The sequence below is a fragment of the Arvicola amphibius genome, chromosome 1 (genome assembly GCF_903992535.2).
Source record: "Arvicola amphibius chromosome 1, mArvAmp1.2, whole genome shotgun sequence".
Classification (NCBI taxonomy): domain Eukaryota; kingdom Metazoa; phylum Chordata; class Mammalia; order Rodentia; family Cricetidae; genus Arvicola; species Arvicola amphibius.
The window spans coordinates 82,512,251-82,534,949 of NC_052047.1; the positions used below are offsets into that span (position 1 = coordinate 82,512,251).

At 43.6% G+C, this 22,699-nt stretch overlaps 1 protein-coding gene, 1 long non-coding RNA gene and 1 pseudogene across 2 annotated transcripts in view; 1 reads left to right on the forward strand and 2 right to left on the reverse strand.

Annotated features, from left to right (window-relative positions):
* The window catches only part of Actr2 (actin related protein 2), a 48,168-nt gene extending 34,117 nt beyond the window's left edge, over positions 1 to 14,051 (reverse strand). Inside the window, exons 1-2 of the mRNA XM_038311401.1 lie at positions 13,940 to 14,051; positions 744 to 854 (exon numbers count right to left, since the gene is read on the reverse strand). Coding sequence (XP_038167329.1) covers positions 744 to 854; positions 13,940 to 13,987 — 159 coding nt within the window. The 5' untranslated portion in view covers positions 13,988 to 14,051. The remainder of the gene's footprint in view (positions 1 to 743; positions 855 to 13,939) is intronic.
* Positions 14,052 to 19,005: 4,954 nt separating this feature from the next.
* Positions 19,006 to 20,356, reverse strand: LOC119803294. The gene is made up of 3 exons (XR_005283623.1): positions 20,022 to 20,356; positions 19,819 to 19,877; positions 19,006 to 19,668 (listed from the first exon to the last, which is right to left on the reverse strand). It is a non-coding gene; the product is annotated as an uncharacterized LOC119803294 (long non-coding RNA).
* A 1,120-nt stretch (positions 20,357 to 21,476) lies between these two features.
* On the forward strand, positions 21,477 to 22,042 carry LOC119812128 (annotated as a pseudogene).
* Positions 22,043 to 22,699: the final 657 nt, after the last annotated feature.

A 22,699-nucleotide genomic window follows, 5' to 3' on the forward strand; every position in this document is an offset into this window, starting at 1 on the left:
TCAAACAAGTATCCCAGCATCCTAACTCTTACCAAAGGCTGTCCAAACAGGACCAAACAATGCTAACTATTAAAAAAAAAAAAAAAAAAAAAAAAGAGCCTCACTAAAAAAAGCCCCTAAATTCTACTGGTTTACATCATCTGGACCCTGTTCATCTGAAAAATGTTCTTTTAATTATCTACTTCTTATAAAATAATGTGATTCCTGCTTGATCTCTAGTTCAGTGGGAGAAAAAAATGGTTGAGTCTCTCATGCAAAGTACTTTGGCTAATGGCAACTTGAGCTCTTCTTCCATTACAATAAGACAAATAGTGTTAAGACCAAATAAAGATCAACCTGGCTTCCTCCTGTACTATGAAAATCAACTGTAATAGTAAGAAGAGGAACCAGTTCTAGACTTCTGGGTTTTTCCCTGACTGACTGCATAAGAGTAGGAGGGTCAGCCTATGGGAACACGGAGAGAAAAGCCCCAAGTCTCAGAGACACTAAGATGACTAATATGTATCAATTTTCTACTTTATTTTAAAGCTGGTATTTTATACTCCAAATCATAATGGCACCATGCTACACATAAACAAAAAGATAAAATTAACTTCAGGGGTCTTTCTGCCTTTGTTGAGGTGTTACTATACATTACAATTACCAGCAGTTCTCTGCTTTTCCTGACATTGTACTTTACACTACTTAATTCAAAGATCACTTCACACATCCTCATGGTTATTTAGCAATGAATAAAACATTACCTTGATTTCAATGTTTCCCACTTTGGTGGTTGATCTGATAATAGGTCTTCCGACCAAAGCTGGGAAGATGTGTTCTGGAAAGTTAGAGCCTGCATAGCCACACTTCACAAACTGGAAGGAAACAGTAAAGAGTGGGTTAGTAACCAAGCATTTACTATGGGTATTTAAAAACTGTATCCAAAGACATCACTTTGCTTTCAAACCATCCACAGTGTTTACCCACTCATTCCTAGCATCATCTCTTTTTCTCCCGGGTACCAAGTCCTTCTAAACCTTGTATTCATTAGGGTTATTATTGCTGTGATGGAACACCACGGCCAAAATAACTGGAGGAGCGCTAGTGTCTTGATGAATGTGTGTCTGTATCAGAGTCAAATCCCTGGACAGTTGTTGTGAGCTGCTGTGTGGGTGCTGGGAATTGAACCTGGGTGCTCTGGGAAAGGAACCAGAGTTTTTTTTTTTTTAACTGCTGAGCCATTTCTCTAACTCCTAAAATGTTGATTTGTTTTACTTTCTTGAAGTGCTGGGGATAGAACAGAGGGTCTTGTGTGTTTGTGTGTGTGTTTTAATTAATTTATTTATTTATTCTGTGTTCTGCCTGCATGTACGTCTGTCTGCAGGCCAAAAGAGGGCACCAGATCTTATTACAGAACGTTGTGAACCACCATGTGGTTGCTGGGAATTGAACCCAGGACCTCTGGAAGAGCAGGCAATGCTCTTAACCTCTGAGCTATCTCTCCAGCCCTAGACATGTGTTCTGACCACTGAGCCACATCTCCAGCCCAAAACCAGACTTTTAAATATCCTTTCATTTAAGCAACCCCATTTTCCAAAAATGAAAAAACCAAATGATATATGGACTAACACGTGAATTTTCATATATAAAATTGTCATGTTAGCTATTTCATTTTAATATTTGGTAACACCAGGTAACCATTTTATATTTAAGTAAGGACATTCTCCAAGGAGTACATCAGTGATTCTAATAATTCTTTCATTTTACATGTAAGAAACTTTGCAATCTAGGAGAGTTAGTAACTACAGTAAAACCTAAAATGGAAAGCTGGGTATGCGGATTCATGTGCTGTGCTTACAAGCATGTGCCACCATGCCCGACAAGGAATCTCTCTTGGTTTCTCAAGAGGGTTTTTCTGTGTTCCTTTGGAGCCTGTCCTGGAACTCACTCTAGACCAGGTTGGCCTCTTCCTCCCAAGTGCTGAGATTAAAGGTATGTGCCGCCCCACTACCCAGCTTCTTTCTCATTTTTTGAGATATAAGACCTTAGACATGTTAGGCAAATATGCTCCACCTCTGAGCTACAGCCCTTGATATATTTTTCAAGAGCATATATTGCACCAAGGTATGGCAGTGCATGCCTGCAATCTAAGTACAAAGGAAGCAGAGACAGGGGAACTACTGGAACTACTACAAGTTCAAGGCCACCCTGGTCATCATAGCAATCTCCAAGTCAGCCAGGGCTCAGTAATTTGAAAATGGGCCAGGCGGTGGTGGCTCACGCTTTTAATCCCAGCACTTGGGAGGCAGAGGCAGGCAGATCTGTGAGTTTGAGGCCAGCCTACAGAGCGAGTTCCAGGACACCCAAGACTATTACACAGAGAAACCTGTCTCAAGGGAGAAGAAAAAAAAGAAGACTGAAAATGAGCAGACATTGAGAGGGAAAGACAAGTAAATCTTTCAGGCTAGGAGGATGTTATGGTTTGAGGACGGAATTCCTCTACAGGCTCATGTGGTTGAACACTTGGTCTCCAGCTGGAGGTGCTGTTTTTAGGTAGACATGTACTCTTTAAGGTAGGACCTAGGAAGGAAGTGGGTTATGAGAGGCAGGTCTTAGCAGTTAAGAGCTCAGACCCACTTCTGGTCATATCTCTCTCCCCCCATTTCCTAGTCTACCAAAATGTGAGCAAGCACCTCGCATTCCATTTACAATAAACATGAACGAATCCTGCCATCATGCCTTCCCGGACAGAATTACCTGACAGAATACAGAATGGGCAGAATTACCTTCTGAATTATGAGCCAAAATAAGTGCTTCCTCTTTTAAGTTACTTTGATGAGGTGCTGGTCCAATGACCAGAAAAATAACAAATACACAGGAAGATGTTGTATGAAGAAAGGTACTGGGGGCTGAAGATGGCTCAGCGATTAAGAGCACTGACTGCTCTTCCAGAGGACTTGGGCTCAATTCCCAGCACCCACATGGCAACTCACAACTGTCTGTAACTCCAAAATCTGACACCCTCACAGACATACATGCAGGCAAAACACCAATACACAGAAAATAAAAATAAATAAGTAAAAAAGAAAGGAAATACCGTCAAAGTCTTCACAACAGGTCTATGTTCAATGAATGCTAAACTACAAGAATTTTGGGGTTTACTGAGACCGCCTAAAACAGAGTTTGACAGGTAAGAGGTACACATTAAATAGCTGACTGGTAAATATTAAAAGAACTGTTCATTTACAGGCATGAGATTATTATTTAAAATACAAATACAACTGGTGAGTTCCCTATCCATGAACTCAACTTCATAGATCAAAATATTTGAAGCTCAACTAATCACAGATCAAAATATTCGCAGCAAGGCCAATGTGATATCTGAGGAGGTCAAGCACTTGTTGCCCAACCTGACGACCACTCGAGTTCAATCTTCAGGACCCACACTGGAAAGAGAGGATCAATTCCCACATCACTGTCCTTTGAAGTCTACACATAGGCTGTGGCATGTGCATGTCCCTCCATTCACAAATAAACTTAATAAAGTGTTTAAATCATATCTAAAAACACCTCTCACCTTACCATTACTCCCTAAACACCAGAAAACAACTACTCATTTATCACTCAAGTTGCATTAGGACTGTGCATCGATGATACACTCCTGTAATCCTCGTACTTGGAGGAGGTGATAGAAGGCTAGGAGTTCAAGGCCAGTCTTAGCTGGCCAAACTTAACATGAAATTTGAGGCCAGTCTGAACTACAATGAGACCCTGGCTCAAAACCATAAACAACTATGATGGCATTGAGTTAGATAATAGACTAAGGTCATACACAAATATCATGCTACCTTATGAACGTGTGTGTGTGTGTGTGTGTGTGTGTGTGTGTGTGTGTGTAAAAGAAGAGGGAGATGGGGTGAATCCATTCCCTACATAGTCTATTGTTCTGTGGCATCAGGGCATACACGTTTAGAAGAACTAAGGTGAAAAACAGTTCTTGAAAGTCATACATTATCAGCTGGGCGGTGGTGGCGCACGCCTTTAATCCCAGTACTTGGGAGGCAGAGGCAGGCGGATCTCTGTGAGTTCGAGGCCAGCCTGGTCTACAAGAGCTAGTTCCAGGACAGGCTCTAAAAAAAAAGCTGCAGAGAAACCCTGTCTCGAAAAACCAAAAAAAAAAAAAAAAAAAAAAAAGAAAGTCATACATTATCGACAGTAACAGCACAAAAGTGAACAGAAAGCCAAGACTGGCGACATACACTTGCACCTAGAAAGTTGAGGCAAGAAGATTATTTTCAAGTCCAAGGGCAGTCTGTGCTACAACATGCCACTCTTAACTCAAGCAAACAAAAGAAAGTGTAAAGATAAACAGAAAGTATTTTATTGGTTCATATTCGTTGTATATAATGGGTTTACAAACACGTCGCGTGAGTATACCATGTACTTTAACCACACTCTCCTTCCATCCCCTCCCCTTTTCCTTCCTCCTGCTAGTGTCCTCTTTTGGCTCAGTTTCACTTCTATTCTCATGACATGTAAAAAAAAATGATTTGTGTATCTATTAAAAAAAAAAAAACCAACAACTATGATCTACAAATGACAGACAACATGGTATTTTGTCTTCCAAGTCTGACTTTTTCACTTAGTATGATCTCTGGTTGTATCCATTTTCCTGCAAATAATGTAATTTCATTCTTTAGAGCTGAAATTCTGACGGACTATAAGGAATATTTTATTATTTGTTGACTATTATGAATAGTGCAGCAATTAATATAGTTAGTTATCTGTGGGACGCTGACTTTAGGGTGAATACCAAGAGTTATAACTGCCATTTAACAGTTTAGTCCTTTTTTGTTTGTTTTTTCAAGGCAGGGTTTCTATGTCCTGGAACTCACTCTGTAGGCAAAGCTGGCCTTGAATTCAGAGACCTACCAGTCTCTGACTTCCAAGTACTGGTACTAAAGGTGTGTGTGTTACTACCACTGCCCAGCCTAGCTCTACTCCCCTGCCCCCCCCGGCCCTGTTTTTCAAGACAGGATAAGCCTGTCCTGGAACTTGCTCTGTAGCCCAGGTTGGCCTCAAACTCACAGAGATCTGCCTGCTTATGTCTCCCAAGTGCTGGGATTAAAAGCATGTGCCACCACCACCTGGCTATTTTTATCTTTTGAAAACAAGTGTGTGCATGTGCCAATATACATGCATGCAGACACCACAGGGTAATCTCCAGTGTCATCCTCAGAAATGTCCACATGCAGCCAGTCACAGTGGCACACACCTTTAACACAGCAGTCAGGAGGCAGCGGCAGACATATCCCTGTGATATGAGTCCAGCCTGGTCTACAAAGTGAGTTCTAGGACAGCCAGGACTGTACAGAGAAACCCTGTCTCAACACCTCCCCCATAACAAATAAATAAGTAAATAGAAACACCCACCTTCTTTGAGATGAGGTTACTGGCTGTGCTGCACCAACTAGACCAGACTGGGTGGCAGCAAGCCAGAGGACCCCAGTCTCTGTCTCCAGGAATTAAACTCAGATCCTCACGCTTGCAAGGCAAGCACTCTACCAATAAATCCATCTCTTCAGCTGCTACGTATTTATAGTCTTGCTGGGAATCTCCATACCAGTTCCAAAGTGGCTCGAGTAATCTACATTCCCACTAGCAGAATGTAAGAGTTTTCTTTTCCAAAGATGGCTAGAAAATATCAATGTCCTGGTCCAAAGATGGTTTGGTGGGTGAGGGCATTTGCCAAAGACCTGAGTTTAATTCCTGGGACGCACAAGGTGGAAGGAAGATCTGATTCATGCATGTGGTCCTCTGACCTCCACAAACCTGTAATGTGAGCTGACATCAATCCTGCCAATGTATGAACATCTTCATTGTCTCTACAGCAGCCCTTTTGGAAATGATGATTTATAATTTAATCCCATTAAATTATAAATAACTTCCCTAGAACATTCTGCTATCCAGAATCTTGTCTTTTTAAACAGAACCTTACAAAAATGTTAAAATTATGATTTAAAGTGACTAAAAGTAATCATGAAAAATGTCTGAAACTAAGAATTTCAGATCCTCAGAAACTCCTTAATTCCTACCATCTGTTTCAAAACCTAAGTAAAACAAACTATTCATGAGTTTTATTCCAAACTCACAAAGTTTAATCCTAGTTAGTTCACTGTCAGGCATTCTCTAGGTCTAGCTACACATTTCTAAAGCACATTATTGTTCAAGTTGGTGTAATGGTGTTTGGCCAAAACTATCTCAGGGCCTGTACCTAGAGGCCTGTAGGACAGAAAATGCCTGGCTCGAGTTCAAAAGATAGTCTTAAAGCTACCGGGGGGGCGCGGGGGGGGGTGAAACAGCAAAATCTAGGTAGCTGCCCCTCCAGCCAGAGAGAGAGGGCTTGGCTGGAGGTACCCCCACATCACGCAATGACACTTAACCCATATAAGCTGACGCTCACAGTAATAAACTGAGCGCACTCACCTTTCCCTAGGGAATAAGGCTAGGCAGGCCTGGCACAATGGCACGTATTTGTAATCCCAGCACTTTAAAGAGCCATGAGTCTCAGGCCAGCCTGAGCTACACAGTGAATGCCAGGCCAAGCAAAGCTTTATTCATAGTGAGCTTTTTGTCTTAAATAAAAATACAATTCCTCTTGGGTTACCTTTGAAGGCATATGTCATCAGAAACCCTACTTGGTCATCTGACAGTGGCTGAGAAGTTAAACTGAGAGTATACGTTCAATCCCAAAGGAATGTTAAGCAGAATTCAGGAACACTAGTTCATGTTCCCACAATGTCATCTCAAATAATTGATTAATGTGACCTAGAAAGACTTTCGGGAACAATTACTTCAGAACAAAGGAATAGCACCTTGTTGGGTGTGGTAGCTCATTCACATAGTCCTAACACTCTGGAGGCTAAGGCAGAAAGACTGCAAGTTCAAGGCCAACCTGAGCTATCACCGTGTGTGTGTGTGTGTGTGTGTGTGTGTGTGTGTGTGTGTGTGTGTGTGTGTGTGTGAAATCTCATTCTTCTCCCAGAAAGACTGCAAGTTCAAGGGCCAACTTGAGTTATCACCTCACCCTACCCATGGATGGGTGGGTGTGCGTGTGCACGGGCGATCGTGCATGCAAAATCTCACATTCTTCTCCTAAATCATATTTCTATGTTCGAGTCAAAATCCATCTTACCTGATAAACTACACTGAAATAATACAAAAATAATAAAATAAACTCATATCCCCTCCATATACAAATTTCAGTATAAAGTCTATTATCACCAGCCTACTGTCATAATTTCCACATACATTCTGAATATACAAAACTAAATACTATTTAAATACAAAAATCTTATGTTTAACCTTAAAGAAAGCCAGACAAAGAGGTACAGGCCTTTAAAGGCAGCACTCTATGGAGTAAGATCTTAGTTCAAGGCCAAAATGGTTTTCAATAAGGATAATCAAAACAACAGGAAAAAAAAACACTCAAAAATTAACAGATACCAACATTAGGCAAGTCAAAAGTACCTATTAACCAGGATGAAATGCTCACTTATTTGGGTAAAAATAGTCTAAGAAAATCAGAAGTTGGTTAGAAGCATATATAGCTCAATGGTACAGTGCTTGCTTAGTGTGCACAAGGCAGTTAGAATGGCAGTGCTATCAAAGGAAAAAGTATGAATGGAAGGCTAACCTTTAAGTTTATAACAAATGTAATAAGTAACTTTGTCATGTGAGAAATCCTAAGTTTAAGGGGGGAAGGGAACCCTGCTAAGGGTAAGTTCTGGTCCAGGGAGGAGACTGCTAAGGTTGATGGATCTCCCTGCCATTCACACACACACAATAGCAAAGTAAAGGTCACATCAATGTCTTCTGATTACAACTGTGCAGATGGACTACAGGGAAACCCTGTCTCGAAAAAAAAAAAAAAAAAAAAAAAAAAAAAACAAACAACTGTGCAGATGGGTAGCTCATATCTTAAAATTCTTTTAGGGACTGGAGTTAAGCACTAGCTGCAGAGCTCACACCGATTAACCCCCTCACATGGAGATGATCCCTACTGAAAAGGAACAAACTTTTCCACAGCCAGAAGAGGAGGGTGCACAGAAAGCAATATCCCAGAAGAAACCGAAGAAACAAAACGTATAGCATGGGAATAAATTCAGCATAAAATAAATGCAGCTAAAGAAAAAAAAAAGCACTAGCTGCTTTTCCTAGAGGACTAGGGTTCAATTCCCAGCACCCATGTCTCTAACTCCAGTTCCAGGAGATCTCTTCTGGCCTCCATGGGCATCAGGCATGCCAGTGACACCCATAAACATAAAACAATTTTTTAAAATAATAACAATTTCTTAAAAATTTAAACTGCAATTTAAAAACTGTGTGTGCACACACTAAGTTCCCTAGAACATTGTTCCTCTTCTCTATGTGGGTCTCAGGAATCAATCTCAGGCTTGGCAACAAATACCTTCACATGCTGATCAGTTCAAGGGCCCTTAAAGTTCTTGAGTATATTTTAAGTGGAAAAACATTTTCCAAGTAGCCCAGAAGACAAAAATTGTGATCCTGAGACCACAGAAACAACTATAAGCTACTATCACTGCTTTACCAAAAACAGGAGTAGGAAGAAAAGCAGAAGAAAGAGGGGAGGAAGAAAATTAGACTTCAAATTAAAGCTACTATAAATAGGGGGGAAAAAGTAAGTACTTAATAAGAAACTATTGCTGGGGGTGGGAATGTAGCTCAGAGTGCTCACCTATCATGCACTAAGCCTTGGGTTCGTTTTCCAACACCCATAAACCAAGTATGGTGGCACATGAGAGATGGAGGTGGAGGATCAGAAGTTCAAGGTTGTCTCAGTTACATGGTAAACTGGAGGCCAGTCCAGATCCTTCTTTTTTTTTTTTTTTTTTCGAGACAGGGTTTCTCTGTAGCTTTGGAGCCTGTCCTGGAACTAGCTCTTGTAGACCAGGCTGGTCTCGAACTCACAGAGATCCGCCTGCCTCTGCCTCCCGAGTGCTGGGATTAAAGGCGTGCGCCACCGCCGCCCGGCCAGATCCTTCTTTCAAAAACAAACACCAACAGCATCTACCTACCTACTCTTAACCTGACTAAACAGTAGCTTGGTGGAAGCAGATGCTGTCTTAGAATCCAGTGCCAGCATTTCTATAAGGTATGAATTCCTTATAGAACAGTAAAAACCATACTAAAATTTCACATTATTTCAAATCTGAACGCATTAGGCTCCAACAATATTAAAATAATCCAATTCTGCAACATAAAATTAATAGGCAAGCTAAACTAAAAAATTTTTTTCAAGGCTCATGATATAACAAAATACAAGGAAAATATTCTTTCTGTGCTACCTCTCTTGGTATCATTTTAATCACTGCCATTTCTGCTGTATGTCGATCAGTTTAAGACTGGTTACTTAGTTCTATGTGCACAGGCTGTGTTTAAGAAGCAGATTTTACCATATATAGTTTCTTCCTTGTAGCGCTGTGGTTTGAGCAGGCTCTCTACTTCCTACTGAGTCATCAAATGGTAAGAAGTACAATGTTCCTTAAGGCAAAATAAACAAAAGACCTGTCTACATTTGATATCAAAGCAACTTTTTCCTTAAATGAAAAAGATTCAAAGCTGGGCAGTATGACACATGCCTTTAATCCCAGCTCTCAGAAGGCAGAGGCAGGCAGACCTCTGTGAGTTTAAGGCCAGCCTGGTCTACAGAGCAAGCTCCAGGACAACCAGGGCAACACAGAGAAACCGTGCCTCTAAAAACAAAACAAAAAGATTCAAAAACATTTATTTTATTTTTAAACATTTTATTAGTTTTTTGAGAATTCTGAGCAACATGTTTTGATCATACTCACCCTGCTGCCCCCAACTCTGCCCCAGATCCACACCCCCTTCCCTTCCCACTCAACTTTGTCTTCTTTTTCCCACCAAGGCAAGTATGTTCGATTATTCTTGGATATACAGCCTTCCATAGGAATGCGGCCGACTTATCAGGGGCTACATTATTAGAGAAAATGGTCCGACTCTCCTCACCACAGCAGCTAAAAATTCCCAACAGCTCCTTGCCTGGGGTGGGACTTCAGGAAGTTAGCATCCCCTCCATGCAGGAATCTGGCCTTATGTGTGCTGTCACAACTGCTGAGGTCCTAGAGTCCAGGAGTATTGTTTCTTGTGGTGACCCACTGCCTCGGGCTCTTCCTTCCACCACCTCTTGTGCAATGATTCCTGGGCCTCTGGAGACATGGTATCACTATGTAGACAGGGCTAGCCTTGAACTGGTGATTTTCCTGCTTTAGTGGCGCCCAGCAGGATTTTCTTGTCTTTTGAGACAAGGCCTCACATAGCCCGGGCTGATCTTGAATTCCTCATCCTTCTGCCTCTCCACCCCAGCACTGGAATTGCAGGCATGCTCCATCACACTCACTGGGATTTCTAAACTCTCATTTGAGCTTGTTCATTTTGTATTTTTTCCATTAATAATTGGTGGTGCTTGTATTTTAACTTCACAGTGGCCATTCTTATTTGAGGCCAACGGTTGTCCTGTTAGGCCATTGCCTTTCACAAGGTGAAACTCAAGTTCTTGTTTTGTTTTTACTTAAAATATTCCTTAATTAAACATAAAAATGAGCTGAAGCCTGATAGATTATAATCAACTACAAATGTGAATTTTAAGTATAACATTCCTCTAGCACCATAAATGTCTAAGTACAACCATTAAACTTTATTAAGCATTGTGCCAACAACATGGCAGTCACTTTGGAGATATGCAGTTTGTTGGTGAGTGCAGTAACTATTGGTGAGTTTATATTGAAGTTTGGTAACATATATTAACACCAGGAACTTGGACTCAATTTGAAAGGAATCAAAATTCACAGCTAAAGAGGTATCCTGACTTTTGCCTAAATGGCTACTTTTAGAAGCCCTATTCTAGAAAGAAGTTTCTTTCTCTGTGCTACTGAAACAAGAGTCTCGTTGTGGGTAATGGGAAAATTGAGCAGGTCTAGCACCTAGCATGTGATCAAAAGAACACACCTATACTTCCAGAATCCAATTACGGGCCTGCAAGAAGAATTAAAAATTTTAACATCTCTTGGGGCTGAAGAGATGTGGTTAAGAGCACTTGATCTTGCAAAGGATCTAGGTTTGATTCTCAGTATGCACATGGTGCCTCACAATCATCCCATACCAGAGGATCCCATCCCCTCAGGTACCAGGCTCACATATGATGCACATACACACATGTAGTCAAAACACCTATACACACAAAAATATAACAAATCTTAATTTTTTTTAAAATTTAACTTCTCAGGGTTGGAGAAACCACCTCAGAAAAAGCATTTACCTCCTGTGTCTAAATTCTTGGGTTCAATCCCAGCATCATTAAAAAAACAAAAACAAAAAACAACCTCTTAAATAGTCCACATTTTAAAATCTAAAGTACACAAAAGATAAATGAAGCCACCATTGATTCTTCTGCAACCATCTCCCATGTGCAGGGATTATAGGTACATGCCACATTTGGTTTGTGAAGTGCTGGAGAAGGACCCACTGGTTTCTCAAACATCAGGCAAGCACTCTACCTTATGAGCTAACATCTCCAGCCTCCGGTCCATGTGTATGAGGGTTCACGTGTAAGAGTGCAGGTGAATGCATGCTATGGTACCCACTGGACATTAGAGGACATCAGGCGTTGGTCCTCATCTTTCACCCTGATTGAGACAAGGTATTTTGTTGTCCACTGCTACGTACACAGCACCAAGACGACTTCAGAAGAATAAGTAGTTAAGAAACAAAACATAGACTCTAAGCAGCTCTTAGTCCTCAAATATTTTTTAGAAACACCACAACTTTCCTAACCGTGACATGATTTAAGCCAGGGCTATATATATGAGTATATAAGATTACCAGAGCTATTTGATTCACAGCCATCAATGTCTACAAAAAATATGGATAGTTTATATATAACTACAAGAGTAATATCAAGCCGGGCGGTGGTGGCGCACGCCTTTAATCCCAGCACTTGGGAGGCAGAGGCAGGCGGATCTCTGTGAGTTCGAGGCCAGCCTGGTCTACAAGAGCTAGTTCCAGGACAGGCTCTAAAACTACAGTGAAACCCTGTCTCAAAAAACCAAAAAAAAAAAAAAAAAAAAAAAAAAAAAAGAGTAATATCAAAACAAAACTTTTTGTTTGAATTAATTCCTTTCATTTATGCCATAGTAACTGATCTTTGTGTCCTAAGAATTGGATTAAAAAAAAAAAAAAAAAAAGGAAGACGAGACGGGAGTCTCACTATGTAGAAACGGGGATTTGCCTGTCTCTGCCTCCCAAGTGCTGGCCTAAAAGACTATGCCACCCCCGTAGTCTTTTTAACAACATTTTAAAGACTTAGTTCTATTTTAGGTGTATGTGTACCACATGTGTGCCTGGTACCCACAGAAGCCAAAAGAGGGCACTAGATGCTCTGGAACTGGAGTTACAGATGGCTGTAAGCTGCCATGCAGATGCTGGGAGTCAAACTTGGGTCTTCTGCAAGAACAAGTGCTCTTAACTGCTGAGCCATCTCTTTGGTTCTAAAGTAGTATCTTTTTTAACAAGCACTTTTATAAGACTCTTAGGAAAGTTTAAATTTTATAGTTTAGTGTAAATATAGTGCAACAATACATGCTTTGTTTAAAAAAAATTTTCTCCTGATAATTTAGAAGCTTTATTGGAAGCTAGGTAGAATACTATCTAGCTTTCCTCACTGCTTTATCTCAAAGAATGAGATTCATTTTATGTATCCCTATACGAAGCCTGTAAACATAAATATTTGTAATGAATATTTTTCCGCTACTAAACCTTCGGCATATCACATCAGTGGGACATGTCCCTCTGTATTACGATACTTATCCTATTCTAGTCTAATTTTAACTTAGTTTGAAGGAGACTGGTACAATAATTGTCAAAGAATGGCACTGGATACCAGGTCCTTTCCCCACCTCAACAACCTAGCTTCCAAAATGATAACTCAAGAAAATCTATTTTAATTTGTATGTCACATTTGTGGCAAAGGAGAAATGTCACAAAATGTTGCAACACTAAAACAGTTAGAAATCACTAAAGAATTCATTCAAAGGAAACATTTTCATCTTCAAAATTGGGGCTTTGAGGCTTTTTAATGGGGATAGAAGGAAATCACTTGCAAATAGTTTTCAAATCGGTGATCTAGTCTGATTTTGACAATTTTAGAGTCTTTAAGTCTGTATCCTGTACTTAAAGGGAAAAAAATAGAGGAAGGAAGGAACTGATCCACTTCCCCCTAGAATTAACTGGAGACTAGGTCTTCTAAGTCTTCCCACAGAGTCGACGATCTAGGAGGGGTTGCATGCAGAGCAAAGGGTGAAGAAGGAGCTGCCGACCTTCCCTCAAAACCACGGGCGGCAGGGGCAGCCCACACACTCTCCGGGGGCAGACGGGAAGCCAAGGGCTAGGGCCGCGGTCCAGGGCCTGACAGCACTTCCCCTTTTTTCTGCGGAACCCGTTTCCTGCCTCGCATTCGGCATCTTCAGCTATACAGGAAGAGGAAGGCCGCTGGGTCTTGTATGAAACACAGACGAGGCTCGGAAATGGAGACCTCCTCGGCACCCAGGAACCGGGCCCACCGCCACCCAGACCCACAGAGGATCACGGCTCTCGGGACGCGGGGCACAGGCGGATGCTCGGGGGCGTGTGGGGAACGGCCTCGCCGCCTTCGGCTGCACGATGGGCAACCTTGTCCCCGGCCACCGGCTCAGGGCCGGCCCGCACCTCCGAGAGCCGCCCGACGGCCCGCGCCCCCGCCGGCGTCCCCCCCCCCTCCCGAACCCGCCCGCGCGCCTGCTCGCGCCCCCGCTGCGCAGCCCCGCAGCCAAGGGTCCACGCGCACCCCGCATATCTACGCGGCCGCCCCGTCGGCTCTTACCCCAGTGCCGTTGTCGCACACCACCACCTTCCTGCCCTGGCTGTCCATGGTTCGCCCTGGAGAGCCGCCGCCCGGCTTGGCCTGCTTCCTCCTCCGCGAGGCCCCGCCCTCGGCCCTTCGCTCCGCCCAAGCCGGAAGTTCCCTCCCGGCCGCCGCGCCCAGCGAGCGGCGACTGGCAGCCGAGGAGGCCAATAAGAATCGGCCGGCGCCGGCTCGCCCTCTCGCCGCGCTCGCATCCGGCCCCGCGCCCGGCGTGCGGGGCGGTGGCCCGGTCCCAGGTGTCTCGGCACTAAGGGCGCGGCACGGCTGGTTGTTGCTGGGGCTGGCCGGTGGTGGAGCGCAGGTGTGCAGCGGAGCGGGGTGGAGCAGCCGGCTGGGAAGCCCGAAAGCATCTGGAGCTCCCGAGGCGGGATGTGTCACCGCTCCTAGGCCTTGGCGGATACACCTATACCTGTTTGCAGCCTCCCGTTTGCTCCGTACCTCCAGCTGCAGCTGCAGTATAGCCCGGCGGGATGCTGTCTCACTTCCTTCTTTTTCAAACGGGAACTCGCTATGTTGCTAGGCGCTGGCCTCAAATTCGTGACCCTCCGTAGCCTCCCTTAGAAACTGGGACGAGTGCTACTCACACCTCTTTTAAAAATAAAATATGCACACACACGAATGTAGTCACGGTTTTGAAATCAGACAACTCCAAGATGGACGGGGTGGCTTTAATTCCAGGATGCGAAAAGCAAAAAGCAGGCAGAATGATATGGGTTGGAGTCAACCTGGTCTACATAGCGAGTTTCGGGCCAGCTAGAACTATATATAGTGAGACCCTGTCAAAGTGAAAGAAAGAATAAGACTTTAGCTGGGCAGTGGTGGCGTGTCTTTAGTCCCAGCACCCAAGGAGGCAGAGGCAGGCAGATCTTGATTTCGAGGCCAGCCTGGTCTACAAAGCTAGTTCTAGTGCAGCCAAGGCTACACACACACACACACACACACACACACACAATTCTGTCTCAAAAGTTTCATTTAATTTTATTTTTTTTTTTTTCGTTTTCTGAGACAATCTCACTGTCTTTTCTTGGCTGACCTGGAGCTCAACCCTCTGACTCACAGAAACACAGAAATGGGCCCCCCTCTGTCTTCCAAGTGCTGGGATTAAAGGCAAGCAGCGCTGTGTCCTGTACAACTCCACTTTTGATTCTGGCCCTGACAGTGAAATGTTTTGTGGTATACGCAGGACTTTGTGCGGGGGGGGGGGGGGGGGGGGGGGGGGACACGGACGGACGGACATTATCACCGCTAAATGCGCAGGTGATTGTGAGCATTCCAAGCTGAGAGCAAGCGTTAGCTCAGTGGTAGCATTTTAACATTAAATACATACTTCTGAGCCTGGTTCTCATTATCTGTAGTATCTACATCTGTCTTTTGTGACTGCCCTTGTTCTAAAACCCAGCTTGTTACATCTTCCTAAAGATTTTGGGCACAACCAAGCCCGTCGTGGTCTCGGTCCTAACTAAACAGGAAATGATGAAGCTTTTGCTTTTTTAATTTCCTCCTGTCAAGGCTCCATCACCTTACACAATATAAATTGCAAGATACTAGTGTACCCTATTTAATTAAATTTTAGGCCTAGCACTCCCTTAGGTTGCTGGGTAAATATGAAAGATACCCTACATAACCTTACTGGCTGAACTTCTCAAATTTCATGGTTTTGTTACATATGTTACTACCTAAACTCAAGTATTTATTATTGATACTTAGTGTTTCCAAGTTTAATATTAGTGATTAGGTCAGCAAGACGGTTCAGCAAGTAAAGAAGCCTGCTTGATGACCTGAGTTCAATCCCTTGGACTCACAGTGTATATACATACATATGCATACACACACACACACACACACACACACACAGAGCTCAAGGATATATAGAATCTGGATGTTAAAAATAGTTTGCAATCGAAAAGAGAACCAAGGACGAGGGCCGTGGCTCAGTTGCAAAAGGCTTGCCTGCCAGGCACTGAGTCCTGGGTTCCATCCCCGGCCATCAAGCTACTCAGCTCCCCCAGGAGGCGGAGGCAGCAGAAGAGGAGGAACACAAGGTCTGCGGGGGCAGGGATAAATTTAAATCTCTGATGGAAAATGAAAAAGAGACTTTCCGTGGCCAAGCCTCCCAGCAACAGCCTGTGAAACAGCTTTTTCATATGTTGCTTCAAGGCCTGAAAGTCTAGCTAGAAACAACTAAATGTGATCTTGGTAAAAGAGAAAAAAAAAAAAAGCCAAGAAGACTGGACTCAGGCCCGCTCTGCCTACCTCTTCTGTCTGCTTTCCCCTGGGATTCCAGATTTTTTTGGGGGGGGGTGTTGTTTGTTTTGTTTTGTTTGTTTCTGAGACAATTCTCACTCATATCCAAGACTAGTCTTGCTAGGCAGCCTAGGCTGAACTCCCAGCCATCCTCCTGCCTCATACTCCTAAGTTTGAGGGTTATAGGCATAAATAACCACACCAGACCTTCCATGTTGCCTTTTCTTTTTAAGATTTATTTGTTTTATTTGTACGTGTGTGTCTGTGAATGAAGGTATATGCAGGTACCCATGGAGGCTAGAAGGGGACATTGGATCCCTGGGAGCTGGAGTTACAGGTATCTTTAGGCCATGTGACTTGGATGCTGGGTTCTGAACACTGGTCCTTTGCTAGAACTGTAAGTGCTCTCAACTGCTAAGCCTTCTTTCTAGCTCCCCTCCTGTAGGCTTCTTACCTGTATTCAGGGGTGATGGTTAATACTGGTTGTGAATTTGATGTCTACAATCACCTAGGAGACACACCTCCAGGCACATCTGTGAGGCTTATTTAGATTAAGTGAGCCTTGGGGGCATACCTGTGAGGGTTATCTTGGTTAGGTTGAGAGAGGATGATGCATCCTAAAGGAAAGTGGCACCTAACAGAAGGTGGCACCATTCCCTAGGCTAGGGTTCTGGACTGTTTAAAAAGAGGGAGCAGCAGCGTTCCTCTTCCTGTCTCCTGACTTCAGATGCAGCATCTCCATCACCATGCACTATGTGTATCCTTGAGCTATGTACCAACACTCTGTGTGTTTCTGTGTCTCTGTCTTGGTTTTTTTGAGACAGGGTTTCTCTGTGTAGCTCTGGCTGTCCTGGACTCACTCAGTAGACCGGGCTGTCCTCGAACTCAGAGATCTGCCTGTCTTTGCCTCTCAAGTGCTGGCACTAAAGGTGTGAGCCACCACCACCCCAGTCACTCTTTCTCTCCTAAGCTGTAGTTATCACAATATTTTATCACAGCAACAGGAAGAGTAACTAAGACAACGGCCTTATGTCCATGGAGATTGCCTCCTACAGCTACTGGTGAGTGGAGCCATGAGCCGAGCCGTGAGCCTCCTTCCTCCCTCTCTAACTTCTATTCCCAGTTTCAGAAAGGAGAGAAGGTGGAAGTTAATGCTCGTTCTCTAAAGTAGCAGTGGTTCTCAACCCCTGGGTCGTGACCTCTTTGGAGGTCAAACAACCCTTTCACAGGGGTGGCCTAAGACCATTGGAAAGCATAGATATTTACATTACAATGTGTAACAGTAGCAAAATTATAGTTATGAAATAGCAACAAAAGTAATTTGATGGTGGGAGTCACCACAACATGAGGAACTGTATTAAAGGATTGCAGCTTTAGGAAGGTTGCAAATACTACTATAAATGAAAAAAAAAATGAAACTTACTCCCTGGCAATGCTGAAGCAGGCAGGGGCAGCCCATTTATGGGGGTTCTGGGGGAACTTGTCCATAGTGGTTTCATGGTCTCTTCCTCAAGAGGGCACCAGATCTCATTACAGATGATTGTGAGCCACCATGCGGCTGCTGGGGATTGAACTCAGGACCTATGGAAGAGCAGGCAGTGCTCTTAACCACTGAGCCATCTCTCCATTTCATTTTGGCCCAGTGGTGTTGGTAGTCCACCTTGCTCCCTAATTTTGACTGTTATGTTCAGCACATGGAGAAGACTATCTGATGGGGCCTCCAGTCCCTAAGTGACGGGTGGCGCTGTCTCAGGTGCTCTGCCTGCCTTCTGAGCTGTTACAACACAACCTCCGTAGTTTACATTACTACATTTTCTGATGCTGGGGGATTAAAAGTAAAACAGATGATTTAAAATATGTGAGAGGAGGCTGGGGATATATCTCAGATGGCAGCAGAGTGTGGATGAAGGCCTGGGTTAGATCTTAGTACAACATAAACTGGATATGGTAGCACACACATGTAAGCCCATCCCTTGGGGACAGAGGCAAGGGGACCAGAAGTTCAAAGTCATTCTCTATATAAGAAGTTCTCTCTCTCTCTCTCTCTCTCTCTCTCTCTCTCTGTTCAGGGAGGATATGGGTAAGCTCTATGCAAATATCCCTTTCTAGCTAAAGAACTTGAGCATTTGTGCATTTGGTGTTTGTGGTGGTTTGAATGAAAATTTGAGTGTTTGTTTCCCAATTGGTGGACTGTTTAGGAAGGATTAGGAGGTGTAGCCTTATTGAGAAGGAGAATGAGTTTCACTGGGGGTGAGCTTTGAGGTTTCCAAAGGCCATGCCAAGGCAAATCTTACTTTCTCTTTGCCTCCAATTAAATGCTTTTTTTTTTTTAAATATATAAGAGTTACCTTTGGTCATGGTGTTCCTTCCCAGCAGTTGAACAATACCAAACACAGGGCCCATGTGAGAAATTTAGCAAAAGATGTTTCTCAGTGCCTGTGTCAGTGAAAACACTTAAAACCCAATCTTTTTAAAAATAATTTATTTGTATTTTATGTGCATTGGTGGTTTGCCTGCATGTATGTCTGTCTGTGTGAGGGTGTCAGATCTCCTAGTACAGGAATTACAGTTGGGAGCTGCCATGTGGATGCTGGGAATTAAACTCAGGTCCTCTGGAAGAGCAATCAGTGCTCTTAACCGTTGAGCCATCTCTTCATCCCCCAAACCCAGTTTTTTAGTAAGTATAGCATTGGTTATTTTTAGCTGGTTACCAGATTTCACAATAGATCCTTGGCTGTATCCCTCTTACCTAACTGAAATGGTATATCCTATGATCAGTACCTCCCCACTTCCCCTTTCTCCCCTGGAAAACACTGTCCAGTTTTCTGCCACCAAGTTAGAACTTAAAATTTTATTACATTGACCACACATAAAAATAAACTTTATTACAGTTGACCCACGCAGACGTGTTCACATGCCTCACCATCCCTGTGTCTGGCTAGAGTCTGGCGCACAGCTTCAGGGGCTAATGGAGATCTGATCACATGGACCTTCCAGGCAGCTGTGCTCCTTAAGTTACAGTGTAAAAAGAGAAAGAAGATAATCACAAGAAACCAGAACACAAAACACTGCCTTGAAACATTGTTGGTATTCCCGGCCTGTGACTAGGGTTAAACTTCTCACAGAAGCAAGAACATTCCAGGCTTCTGGCCAAGACAGAGCTGATTGTCAAGGACAAGAGGCAGAGCTGATCTTTCCCCAGAACTCCCTGCAACAGCCTGGCCAGATTCTGTCTCCTGTTCTCATCACACTGACAGTCCGACCTACTATATTCGCTACTTTTGTATTGCTGTGCTGAAACACCATGACCAAAGCAACTTAGAGAAGAAAGGTCTATTTGGGGCTTAAGGTTGCGGAGGGATAATGGTCCACGATGGTGTGGGGTGGTAGCAGGCGTCAGGTAGCTGGACTAGCTGCTGAGAGCTCACATCTTGAACTACAAACTGGAAGCAGAGAAAGTATGCTAGAAGTGGTCGGCTTGAAAATCTCAAAACCGGTCCCCATACCTCCTAAAACTCACCAAACAAGGCCACCCACTACCTGGAGACCAAATATATAAATGCCAGGGATTTGTGGGGAACATCTCGCCATACCTATTTTGGAGACTGAAGAAGGAAGATGACTTAATCTCACAGGTTCAGAGTCAGAGATGCTGTCTCAAAAAGAAAAAAAAGTAAATAAATAAAGTTAGTGTCAGGTTTTTTTTTTGTTTTTGTGTTTTGTTTTGTTTTGTTTTTGCTATGAAGATATACCATGACCACAGCAACATTTAATTTAATTGAGTTGGCTTGCTTACAGTTTCAAAGGTTCAGTCCATTATCATCATGGCGGGGAGCATGACGGCCTTCAGGTAGACATAGTGCTGGAGTAGGAGCTGAGTCCTATATCCTATAGGCAACAGGAAGTTGGTGAGACTCTGGGCAGTATCCTGAGCATAGGAAACTTCAAAGCCAGTCCCCACAGTGACACACTTCCTCCAACAAAGCCACACCTCCTAATAGTGCCATTCCCTATGAGATTATGGGGGCCAATTACATTCAAACTACCACAGTTAGGTCAGGCGAGTAGTGAGGGGGTGCAGTTCAGATACTTGGCTGGCGCTGGTGAGACAATAAGCTAACTGCTGGTGCTGAGAAGGCGCATGCAGCTCGCGGGCCTAAAACCAGGGAGACTCACTGACAAGGTGAACCCTCAGAAAAACATACATAGACCCATCTGGAAAGCTGAAATAGCCAAGATGGCCTGACAAAATTGGGAGCATGGGGGTGGGGGGGAGAAGGGAGGGTGGAAGGACAAGAGGAGGGGAAAAGGGGAGGGGGGAGAGAACTTGTGGGAACGGGATAGTCAGAATGGAGGAAGGACAGAGAGGGAGAGCAAGGAAAGAAGATATCTTGATTGAGGGAGCCATTATGGGGCTAGCAAGAAACCTGGTACTAGAGAAATTCCCAGGAATCCATGAGGATGGCCCCAGCTAAGACCCTAAGCAATAGAGGAGAGGGGGCCCGAACTGGCCCTGCCCTGTAGTCAGACTGATGAATACCTTAAATGTCACCATAGAACCTTCATCTAGCAACTGATGGAAACGGAGGCAGAGACCCGCATCAGAGCCTTGGGCTGAGCTCCTGAAGTCAAGCTGAAGAGTGGGAGGAGTGAGAATATGAGCAAAGAGGTCAAGACCATAATGGGGACACCCACTGGAACAGCTTACCTGAGCTAAGGGGAGATGGCCAACTCCAGCTGGCCAGGGAAGGATGCAGCATAGGTTCCAAACTGGTTCCTCTGAATGTGGGTGACAGTTGTATGGCTGGGGCAAACTGTGGGGTCACTGGCAGTGGCACCAGGATTTATCCCTACTGCCTGTACTGACTTTTTGGGAACCTATTCTCTTTGGATGGATACCTTGCTCATCCTAGATATAGTAGGGAGGGCCTTGGACCTTCCACAAAGCAATGTGCCTTACCCTCTCTGAGGAGAGAATGGGAAGGTGGAGGCCATGGGAGGAGGGGAGGGTGTGGGAACTGGGATTGATATGTAAAATGAAAAAAAGATAGTTTGTTTTCTTTTTTAAAAAACAATAAAATAGGCCGGGCGGTGGTGGCGCACGCCTTTAATCCCAGCACTCGGGAGGCAGAGGCAGGCGGATCTCTGTGAGTTCGAGACCAGCCTGGTCTACAAGAGCTAGTTCCAGGACAGGCTCCAAAGCCACAGAGAAACCCTGTCTCGAAAAACCAAAAAAAAAAAAAAAAAATATCCCATCTACGAATGTAACTCAAGGTGTCGATGTGGACCTGACTGTCCCAATAGGATTGTACAAAAAGAAACACAGGATTCACTGTGCATCTTTAGAAAGAGCAACGGTTGTGGCTGGGGTGTAAAAACCCTTGTGAAGATTAAAAGAATGAGTTTTGTCATGGAATATGTTGGAGAGGGGATCACAAGTGAGGAGGCTGAGAAGCGTGGACAGTTCTATGACAACCAAGGAGTCACCTGTCTTTTTTGATCTGGACTATGAATCTGATGAATTCACAGTGGATGCAGCATGATACGGAAATGTGTCCCGTTTCGTGAATCAGAGTTGCGACCCAAATCTTCAGGCGTTCAGTGTCTTCATCGATAACCTCGATACTCGGCCTCCCAGGATAGCACTGTTTTCCACAAGAACCATAAAAGCTGGAGAGGAGCTGACTTTTGATTATCAAAGGTTCTGGAGAATTGTCTTCAGAGGCTATGGACCACAGCCCTGCCAAAAAAAAAAAAAAAAGGGTCAGAACGGAATGAAAACGTGGGGCTGAGACTTGCAGAGTTTACCTCAGTTGAAGCTTCAGGAAACAGAGCACATGATTGTGTTTTGTTCTAAGAGCTGAAAAGGTATTTTCTTTTATAATTTATATTATCAAGATTATATGTATAATCTACATATATTACGTAGATTAATGTACAACTTGTGTCTCAAGATATTTGCAAAGTACACTACTGTTGCTTTTGAAGAGAGCTGCAGGGGCCACATAAACAGAATATATTCGGTGGTTACATACTAAATATGGAAAGTGAACTATTTGCAAATCACTGTGTACTTCTTAATAGGCAAGTATCCCCTTTAGTGTGTGAAAAGCAATGAGGCAATGGCTATTGATATAAAACCTTTTATCATGACTCAAGCAGATAAATTTTTATAAAATAAAATAAATTAAAAAAAATTTAAAAAGTTTGCAGGGCCAAGGCGCTCCCTCAGTCATTTAAGTAATTAAAAAAGAAAGACAGAAAGACAGACAGAACGAAAGAAAGAAAGAAAGAAAGAAAGAAAGAAAGAAAGAAAGAAAGAAAGAAGTCAGTGCTGGCATGATGACGTACTCTCTGAGTTAGAAGCTTACCTGGTCTACATAGTAAGTCCCAGGCTAGTTCGGGCTTTATAGTAAGACCTTCAATAGGCGAGAAGGAAGATCAGGAAAGGAGGGAGGGGGAAGATGGAGTGGA